General features: G+C 40.3%; 1 protein-coding gene across 1 annotated transcript; it reads left to right on the plus strand.

Moving 5' to 3' along the window:
* The first annotated feature begins 3,554 nt into the window (after positions 1–3,554).
* LOC103704764 (ras-related protein RABA2a-like) lies at positions 3,555–10,309 on the plus strand. Its single transcript, XM_026803717.4, has 2 exons — positions 3,555–3,808; positions 9,574–10,309. The coding sequence occupies exons 1-2, from the start codon at positions 3,641–3,643 to the stop codon at positions 10,060–10,062; spliced, it is 657 nt and encodes a 218-aa protein (XP_026659518.1). The 5' UTR covers positions 3,555–3,640; the 3' UTR covers positions 10,063–10,309.
* The last annotated feature ends 985 nt before the right edge of the window (positions 10,310–11,294 follow it).

An 11,294-nucleotide genomic window follows, 5' to 3' on the forward strand; every position in this document is an offset into this window, starting at 1 on the left:
TTTTGGCCTTGGGCTTGTGTGAGGGACAAGTGAGGGGCGAGCACCATTTATATATCTTATTGGTGAGGGGCGTCTGGCCCACTCGTGCCATGGATCTTGATGAGCGTCGGTCCCAGGTTCGGAGAGGCAAAGAGCTCGTGAGGATGTTTGCAGTGACTAGGGGTGGTTCATGCATTTCCCTTACGTTGTAATAAATGGAGGTGGTGGAAATAAGAAGTGGAGTTTAACAAACAGTTCATGGTGCTTGGACTTCGCACTGAAGAAAGGTTTTCCGCAATGGAAGTACTGTGAGCATTATTTGTAAGTTGGTGTAGATTAAAGAAGGGGTGCAAGTAATTAAACTCAAGATTTTATGGCTTAACAATATAACTAAATTGCAAAACAAAGTTCTTGCAACATTTTAAGGCATCTCAATCATCATTAATGGGGGCTACCTGCCTATGCTCTGAACTATTGATTGAATAATTATCTTCCCCCCCCCCCTCCAAATAAAATAGAAGAAGAGAGAGAGCTAATTTGATGGTGCCTGGTTCGGTTATTGCTTGAAGAAAGATGATGAGCAAAGGCATATGGTTCATTGCCCTGGAGAAAATATCTGATCGATCCCATGTAGCATGGACTTACACAAACTACCCCATTGAATTACTGTAGACCCTCATGATATTCTTTGAGTCACAAAGATTGTTTTATTGATTTTTTTTTATTTTTTATATGTCTTGCAAAACAACAGGAAATCGAGAAAAGGTGAAAGACTGAGCATTGAGGAAGGTCTTCTTGTTGAATTTGATCAAGGAACCGAGAAGGAGGTATCAGCAACAACTGGTTTTATTACGGGACAGCTCATGATGTTCATATCGATCTATTATGCGCCTCTGCATCTAGCATTGGGTAGACCTCATACAATAACTGTCCTAGTTCTACCGTATCTTTTGTTAATCTCCTTTCCCCCTCCCGACACCAAAGAGTTGATTTCATCTCCTACTGTGGCTTGAACGCTTCTCCGTGATTCCCTCCCCTCCTGTCTAGCCGAGTACAAAAGGAATGGAGAGGAAGCCGCCTCGGGACCGCGTATAGGTGCGCTATTACGTGGTGGGGATTGCAATTTTCCATGAATTTCCCATTTTTCACTCAACGATGGAACTTCGCTTATTTTTTTTTTTGAAGATCGACGAATCAAATGATATTTCTGTTCCAATTTCTGCCGCTTCTTCTCCCTCTGAATCAAACTTTTTCTTGCCATAATGTTCAGTTCCTATTATGACCCTGTCAGCCAAGCTAACTACAGCCAAAGTTACTGGATAAGTGTATAAAATCTCTCGTGTTCTATTTTTTTTGGATGTATACAAAAGTCATGGAGAAAAAAAATCTATTTTAATGATTTTCAACTCTTGATCTGATGGTTAAGGAGAAAACTAACATTTTTTTTCTTTTTTATTTTTTTGATGTAAACACAACTTGATTGTTTAGGCAGGGACGTAGCTATTCATTAACAGTATTGAAGAGAAAAGATAGGACTTCACCCCCTACTTTGAAACCATCCAATCGATTTATGAGCTGGACGGAAGTCCCTCGCTATAGCCATCTCTAAGGAAGACAAGTGCTTTTTCAGAAGAAAATGAATTTTTTTGATAAATCAATGAGGATAAAAAAAATAAACTATGTACTAGAAAGATTTTGAATACTTGTATAAGATTTTAAAAAATTCAAATAACACTTTTCGATTAGTCTTTTTAGATGAGGTTCTGAGTCATGACAATCCGTACTGACCTATATTTAGTCCTACATCTATTATATACAGGGAAGATCGATCTACAACAGTTGGAACCATAGTCCTAATTTTCAGCCACAAAGGAGTCGGCATTACTTGCAAGAAAGTATAAATTTAGAAAGATCATTCAAAGGAATGTCCCAATTTTGACTATTACCTACTTTGTGTTTCAAGATCCACTCCAACATTAGGCTATAGACGATGATCATCTATGCTAGTTTTACCATCTCGAGAGACGCGATAATTCTATAGAGGATGCAAGTCGATATGTCTCTAGAATTACTAGTCTTGCACGACCAATTCAGAAGGTTAGATAGTTCAGTCTAACCAAACTAATCCCTTTTGCGGTGGGTAAGACCCTTTGTCATGTTCAAGTTGACCGATATTTTGAGTTTTCTAGTTGTTCTAAAACTTCTCTTGTCCTTTTTTTTTTCTTTTAGCATAGAATCTACATGGGAGCATGCATCACATCATATAGCATGTCATCGATCTATCAACCCGAAGAAAAGTATCAAAGTATGAGTGGAAGGTACCTATTAACATGAACATATGCATCACACCCAAATCTCTGTCTTTGAATCCAGAATTGAATCCAAGACCTTTCTTATTATTATTATTTTTTGGCGAACCGGCGTCCCACTTACACATAGATGTGAGTGCGCCACGAGAAATCAAAAGCCAAAACACGATCGAAATCCTGTGGGATGGGGCCACTGCCATTCTATATAAAGATCCTGAAATGATGAGCTGCGGAAGAGGCGACCCAGCTAAGTTTGTGGAGAGTACACTAAACTAGCTAAACTAATCGCTGTTGATAAATGAGCCGTGCAGCTAATTTTGTGTTAAGCTAGCCACTATTATATCCTAACTTCTTAGTGGATCGGTTTGCACGCTCTCCAACCAACGCACACCCACCTCCCTGTCTTTGGCCCTTATCATGTGCAGCGGCACATGGTACCAACCAAAAAAAAAAAAAAAAAGACAAAGTTTACTCCATAGCGACCCATAGCCAGCTGCATGGATGAATTGTTCCTGGGCCCCACCATCCCCTTCACGGCATGACAGCCTCCGATCACGGAGGCGTCGGGATCTTTGGCCACCGCCCTTCCGCCCACTTGACCGCCGAACCATTACTGCATATTTAAATTCAAATCTGACATGACCCTCCCCAGACTAGACCCAACTGAACCGGACCGGACATTACTAAACCCAGATGTTGGTATTCCATTATAATCCATTATAGTCCCTAATGGTGATTAAACCGCTATAGTTTGTCCGCATCAAGATTATTTTTCCAAACTAAAATTATGGTTTTTAAGTCAAGAATTTTACTATAATTTAACAGTTTTTCAAATTGAAATGATGATATTTTTAGCTGTCTTTATTTATAGTATACATATAGGTCATACTTATTTAAAAGAAAAATATTTAGGTAGAGTAAAGGTTACAACTCGAGCATTCCTTGTTATGGAGTCGTCAATGCAAGTACGATGATTTAATAATGGTCATTAGTTGATTACCGGTTATTAATAATAGAATAATGGACCGTCGGCGGAAACCGTGACGCTTTTCCCGGACTTCGGTCTAAAATTTAGTTCCGGTCAGGTTAATTAAATGGACGTAGACCGACGCGCTCCAGGCGTCGTACTGTCACCCGGCGGTGACACGTGTGAAGCATACAAAACATAGCTGGCTTTGTCTTCATGTGGGAGGGAGTTTTCCAGGGGCGTTTCGGGAATAGAAAAACAAATTAGTTTCCTTCTTGATACCATTCCTCTCAAGTCTCATCACTCGCTCGAAAGACGTGTGCGCTCGAAAGAGGCTAGAGGCGCGCGCGAGGGAGAGAGAGAGAGAGGGAGAGAGGGGAGAGAGATGGCGGCGAGGAGAGCGGAGGAGGAGTACGATTACTTGTTTAAGGTGGTATTGATCGGCGATTCCGGGGTGGGGAAGTCCAACCTCCTCTCCCGATTCACGCGCAACGAGTTCTGCCTTGAGTCCAAGTCCACCATCGGCGTCGAATTCGCCACCCGCACCCTCCAAGTATCTCCCTAATACACGCGCGCGCGCACACACTCTCTCTCTCAGATCTTCTGCTGCTTTTGCGATTTCTTTCTTGATTGGATCTTTTTTCTTTTCGTCTGTGTTTTTTCCGTGATGTGATGTTCGTTCTTTTAGTTTTTGATTTTTCTGAATAAGAATGGGTTTTGGTTCTGTCTGATCCTTGGTTTTCTTTTTTTTTTTTTTGAATTTTGAGGATTCTTCAATTATCTGGATTTTTTCGGAGGGTTTGAGCGGATGATGTTTTTGGGTTGAATACCGCATTTTCTTTTTTCTAGGAGTTTTATATATTAAAAAAAGGTTTTCTTAGGTTCTTGGTGGGTTTCTTTTAGTTTAGTATTTTGTTGGATCATAGTATTCTGGCTTAAGTTTCTTGCTCTGATGCTGCAGATCTGGATGGGTTTTTGTTGGCCGTTGTTATGCCAATGTAAATTAAAATGTGTTTAATGTCTGGTGGCTGTTTGTGTTTGATGCTGGGCTGTTGTATAAAGATACGGAATTCCAAGATCTGTCTCGGTTTCTGTTGGATTTGTGCCTGAATCATGGCTAAGGAGTGTAAAATTGGAGAGTGTAAATAGACTCAGTAAGTAGGTATCGACACTCCCTTAATTCCATTAGTACATTATGAGTTGATCTCATTGGAGATCTGGATTTCGAATTAAATGTCCCATTTAGTTTGCTTGATCTTCTCTGGGGTTTTAGAATGATTGTTTGGTATTATTATAAGGTGGTGGAATTGCCTAAGGTGGTGATATTTTAACGACTGTGGCTCCATGTCATGAGCTCTGTTCGGCGAAATATACAAGAGCAATTTTATAAAGGGATATAAATTTTCTTTTGCCTGCAGCAAAATATTATATAGCATTTTAATTGCAGTAACCGACCATCTGCAGATTCAGTGGATGCATCTGAAATTTTCTCAATTGTTCTAATAATAAGCTCATTGGAGTTGTTACATAATTTCTTGCAGTCTCCTGACAGATTAACTTAGTATCACGTTGTTTGTAGTTGAACTATTTCAAGACCTTCCAGCCATCTATTTATATATCACAAAGCTTGGATGATTAAGATGTATTCTGACTTGGTCAAAAAAATACATTTCTTTTGGTTGAGTGATTCCTTGTAGTTTTTCAAAGAATAGAGTACTTGATATTTGTGCCTTTGGTGATGAGACAACAAGACAGTTAGAAGGGAAATGGAAAAAAGAATGGTGGTAATCATGAATGTGTTAATCTATAAGAGAAGAAGATGCGAGTTGGAGAGGTTAGCTGTTCTGCATTTGCTTGTGGAAAGGGAAGAACAAGATGAGGAATGAAGGGGTTGAACCTTCCTTTAGTGCCGACAAAATGTGTGTATGTGTCTGTGATTTTTTGAGGGGGTGCTAAAGAATATTATTTTGTATCAGTACTTATGATTTATTGGTAGTAAAGTCAAAAATGCATTATAATAAAGAATAAAAGTATTTTGCATGTCAAGGCATGCACTAGTCATACATTGGCATATATATGTTTTTATACACAATAATTATTAATTTAATATGTATTTCATGTGGAAGTAATAGATTGTGCGTATAAAAGATAACAATTTAGCATTTTAGACAACTTTGGCTCTACAAAAAGATTATTTTTTGGGTGAGAGGTGGGTGGAGATATCAGAGACAATTAGTTTATTTAATAACAATGAAAAGGGAATCCTAATGGAGTCTAAGAGCCAAATATTGAAGGTGGCACTAGGGGTGGCAAAATATGACCCAACCCGCCAAATCGACCCGTGTTCGACCTGTCATAAACAGGTTGGGGTTTGGCCTAAACAGGTTCGGGTCGTAGACAAGTTGACTCGTTTAACCTGTTTATTAATTTGGTCGGATACATATTTTAGATGTATGACCTGTTTAACCCATTTAATATATGGGTCGGGTTATATCAGATAACCATTTATCCGTATAACCTGTTTAGGACTGATGGATAAGGGCCGCAAGGCCCATCGCGAGTGCAGAGCGGAGCCTATCGCGAATCGCGATTTCAAATTCTATTAGACGCTCGGAAGTCCACTTTCTATTAGAGGCCGTCAGAGGTGGTATCCCAGCCCAAGCCGTGGACGAAGAGCTTCCGGTGGGCAGGTCCAGGTCAGCGAGGCGGTGGATCTCGGCAAGGGTGCTCCTTCGAGAGGGGCTCCAGGAGCTTCCCAACGTCCTCCTCTTCGTCTGCCTCGTCGTCCTCCACGGCATCCGGAGGCGGTGCCGTCGTCCCACTGGCGCCGACGGCTGTAGCGGAGGAGTCAAGGGATTGGGGGTCAATGTCGTGGTTGGGGCGGAGAGGAGATCTTCCTCTTGGTCGACCTTGCACTTCTTGGTGGCCATGGAGGGAGAGGGAGGAGGCTTCGAAGCCATCGTCTCGTCGGGAAAGAGTTTGCTCTAGGGTTTTAGAATATGGACTTCCGGGCGTCTAATAGAATGAGTGCGAGGGACCTAAACAGGTTACCTATTTATTAAACAGGTTAAACGGGTCGGATCGGGTCGGGTTACCTGTTTATTAAACATGACTGGTTCAGGTTATAATTCCTGACCTGTTTAATAAACAGGTCGGGTTCAGATTTATGATTTTTTGACCCGACATGCATCCGACCCGACCCGTTTATGTCCGACCCGACCCGATTGCGACCCCTAGGTGGCACCAATGTAATCTTTAAGTAACCAAAGTGACCTTTAAATTCTTGGTCAATCGAAGTGGTGTTTTGCAGAATGCAACTAAAATGACAAGCAATGTATGGGTAAAAGAATGTAAAACACTGTAGGTCAATTCTTTAAGTGGTCAGATTTGGTATTTTTCTGCTCAAGATTTCTTTTTGTGAAAAGCAGGATTAAGATTTACAGTATGGTGAACTACAAGGACTTAGTTTGGATCATTATTTAAGTCATGGTGGTCTGAACTTTCATGATGGACCATTGCTTAAATTGCATTGACCACTCAAAGTATGGAAATTAGGGCGGGCTGTCATGTTATTGAGGAAGACCTTTTTTACCTGAAAAAGATAAAGATATCTGTAGTACAATTGTAAGAAAGAAAGAAAGAAGGGCATGTGGATTGTGGAGTCATAACATCATAACTGCCAAGCTTTGTCCCAATAGTATGGGATGGCTTTATGATTCCTCATTCACCAAACTTGGATTTGGATTTGTTTTAGAGTTTGACATACTTTTATGACCGGCTATCAACTTAATACCAATATTCTACATTTTTCATCTGAGCTTGGGATCAGCATCAGCAGTGTCAAGGTACATGCATGGGTTAGGCGACAGGCCTCATGCACACCACGTGAATAAATGACACTCCTCTTTTATTTTGCTTTTTTGCCCCCATGGGATTGAGATCCATTATATCAATAGTGGCTAACAGGCTAAGGTTAATATCCGTAAAGCATTGGATGTGTGGCATATGGCTGGCTGGCTACAATAATGGAAACTGTAAGCCATATTGAATTCTTTTTCGTTTTGAAGTATGTGGATCTGGATAGGAGCTATTGGCAAAGTGGAATCCATATAGTAGGTGACACATTGAACAATTCTATGTCTTGCACATCAAAAGCAATGATGAAGGTTTTATATATTTCTCCTTGTAAGCTAATGTCATCTGCACTACATAATGCTACTATTCCTCCTAGGATGCCTTTCAGTCTGAGTATAATTATGAATGTGGTGTTCTACCTGCTCTTATAATTTTAGCCTCTCACAAGTTTCTTATGAATTGGTGTTGTGCTGCCCTTTGATTGTCTTTTAAATCTCATTTTGGCTGTCTCTTCGCTCGATCACAATTAATGAGCTCAAAGACCTTGTTTAACATTTCCTGAAGGAAATTCACAATATATCCTTTGTGGGCGGTAAGGTTGTTGCTGGAGTAGGATAATATGGATAGGTTAGTATCAAGAAAGTCAGTTTTAGTTGACAGGCTGTTTTTGTTTCTATATTTCCTTTTGATCAGCAAGATCCCTTCCTTCTGATCATAATGTATATGATGTGACCAGTGTCCTGTGCTTTTCGGAATTAGTTTCTTTGAGTCTGGGATGCAAGTATAGCTCTCTCCGGATAATGCGTTAGGTTCTATGTGAGGGCTAATACTTTTTTGCTGTGATTTAATGTGCTTCTCCATCATGTGTCAGTCTCCAATATCCTTTTTTCCATCAACAGTCTGTAAATTGGAGATGTTTCACAATTACATTATCTCGATTTAAACTCCAACTAACACTCTACACTTTCGTTTATCCTTCCATCCTGACAGAGTCTTCATGCATGCACCTGTAGAAGAAAATTGACTGCTTGATCTCATTAATGATCAGTAGACCATACACCCAGGAAAGAAGTTAGTTTACTACAAATGGCTGCTGTTGCAAGGTTAAAAAAAAATCACGTGTCAATCTTTATATTGTATTGCCATTTTCTTTACACAAATTTTTATGTTGGGCCGTTTGTTCTGATCCCAGAGACAACCAGGCGTGCAAAGTGCGTATAAAATAAAAATAATTCTCTATCTGATGGAAGAAGTTAAGAACTCAGCACTTCATAAAGGCTGAAATAAGCACTTACAAAGCTCTCATTGTGATGTCTTTGGCAGAGTATCCATTTGTCAGGTGTCCTTTAGCTTGTTCATCTGGACTTCAAAAGTTTGACATTCTTGCTTAGACTACATCCATTAATCTACGTAAGACAAGGCTTCAAGGATCTAAGGAACTGGCCCAGACCCCATTCCCTGCCATTAATCTTTGAAGAAGGTTCTAGAAATCTTGGACTAACCATTATCTAGATTTTTAAGTTTCTCGATTGGAATAAAGTATGTATGTCCTCTCTGTTCTTTTCCTTTATAGATATGAACGGCATTCAGGACTTCCGTTGAATAAAGCACATCAGAAAATCAACCATGCTTTGTGAATTTTTTTTTTTTTTTTTGACTTTTGATTGTAAAATGATGAGAATAAAGAACAATGGCTTTAGCAGAGTACATCTTGAAGAAATTAGTCACCATAAATTCATTTTGTAACTTAATCAATAGTTGGAACCTGGGAACCTTGTGGTCTGAAAAGTGCCTTGATCTGCTAATGCCTTGATAACAACAGTGATCACGTTATCTTCCAGGATTTGATTTTGCTGAAATAGCTTGTAAAAAACTCAGAAAGCAATTTTTATGCATCAGAATTCCTTCTGAGTTTTCACGCCTTCTATTTTATCATTCAACATGCATGCAGAGAGCAGTAGCAGACCTGTCTCCAGGATTCAATTCATCTGGAGTTATTCGAGACTTTTTATGTTCTACTTTATGTGCGCATCTTCTTTATATTCTGTCTTGGTGGTAATAAGTGAAAGTGATGCATATAGGCTGTTGATATTCATCCTCTCAAGTTTGCCATGTGGTCATTATGCATATGATCATTTTGAGGATTGATATGTCAGAAGCCTATGATGAAGCTAGATTTGTACAATCATGTCTCTGCTGCCTTTGTTACCTGTATGCCTTAAATGTTTTTTTTTTCCTGTACCAAAACTATATCATCTTCTTGTTTTGCAACCCCATCAATTCATCTATGGATTTTGTTGTGATTACTTGTCTTCTCAGATACCTTCTTGAGGTTTTTAGTCTGCATATTTCAAGAGAATGCCTTGCATATTTTGAGTATCTCTTGTATTCTTCATCAGAACTGGAACATATGTTCTTTTGCCCCCTTTTCCTTGCCTAATGCTTCATTCTTTCCTACTCTAGGTGGAGGGCAGGATAATAAAAGCACAAATATGGGACACAGCAGGCCAGGAGCGATACAGGGCAATAACCAGTGCCTATTACCGTGGAGCCCTTGGTGCCCTCTTAGTCTATGACATGACGAAGCCCACAACATTTGAGAATGTCAGTCGGTGGCTCAAGGAGCTTCGCGACCATGCTGACTCCAACATTGTGATCATGCTCATTGGTAACAAAAGTGACCTCAGTCACCTCCGTGCGGTCGCCACTGAAGATGCGCAGAGCTTTGCTGAAAGGGAGGGGCTATCCTTCATTGAGACATCTGCCCTTGAGGCTATAAATGTGGAGAAGGCCTTCCAATTGATTCTTGCTGAGATTTATCGAAGCATCAGCAAGAAAAACATCTCTTCAGACGAGCCTGGGCAAGGACCTACTGGAGGCATCAAAGAAGGGAAGACCATCGCAGTCTCGGCATCAGAGACCAACAGTACCAGGAAGTGCTGCTCAACATAGCATGGTGATTAGCGCCACCCATTCTTATGCCTTTATGGGATGTAAATTTTGGGATTTAAGCTTCTGGACTGTGTTTGTTGTGCTTCATTGGGGTCAGGTGCTTGCTTGAGGCTGCCTTCTTTTGTTTTTGTTGGATCTCGCTGTACTTTGCTTTCAGTATTCTGTTCTATTCCTTAGAAGCATTGATGGATAAAGATTCTTCCCTGAAAGCGGTAAAGTGTGAAAGGTTTACTATGAGATTGTTTTACATGGTACTGTTTGATATCAAGGAAACGCTCGCTACTTAGAGCACTTAATACCGATTTATTCTGAAGATTATTGGTCTGGTTAAATTTTTTGCACGGAAGAATACTTGCTAAATTTTAGTGAGATGCGATAAGCTAATTTAGCTTTCCCATTCAGAAAAGATACGCCCTAATGCCCACGGATTTGGTTTGTTGCCTGAAGCCCAGAACTAGCTTGCATGCAGATAGATGCATGTTCCCCCTGCTTACCTTCCAGGTTGCCCAGTTTCTTTGTAAAACGTTACAAAGTCATTGCTGCAATCGAGAACGTATACCTCTGGTTGTGAAGTAACGTGATTTCTCTAACAGATATGCGGCATGGGCTATTTTTATTTTTATTTTTTTTTTTATAAAAATGGCAATTCATATAGCTCTAACGTGAGTATATTTTGCCAAATCAAAAGAAAGCAAAAAATACAAATGGGGTGGAAGCTTTACTATGGATGTCCAGCAGAACTCTCCGGAATGCCGTGCAACATAGGAGGCGACCCTCTGTTCACCTCCCGAAAAATGCGTACTGCCTGAAACTCATCCATTTTCATAGCCAACCTGCGAGTCTCCCGAATAAGTGGATAACCATCTCCGTACCTATCCGCACTTCGGATCCAAGCTATAACAATAGAAAAATCCCCCTCAAGGTGCACCCGCTCAGCCCCGAGCACCCGCCTCGCATAGGATATACCGGCCCAAGCTGCCCATAGCTCTGCTCCAGCAATAGTGAGACCTATCATGCCCCAACCACCCGCTGCAATCAACCTTTGATAATAAATCCAACTTCTCCTGACCTCCCATCTATCGCCACACTACCATCAAAATTCATTTTGAGATAATCAAGAGGTGGAGGCACCCAAGAAACAACGGACTATTTTTATTTTTTATTTGCATGCAGCACCTAACCTTCTTCTAATATGTCGCGTATTAAACTTTTCTTTATTGATATTTTTAAAT

The sequence above is a fragment of the Phoenix dactylifera genome, chromosome 4 (assembly GCF_051530095.1).
Source record: "Phoenix dactylifera cultivar Ajwa chromosome 4, Ajwa_hap1_PhDact_Kaust_v1.1, whole genome shotgun sequence".
NCBI lineage: Eukaryota > Viridiplantae > Streptophyta > Magnoliopsida > Arecales > Arecaceae > Phoenix > Phoenix dactylifera.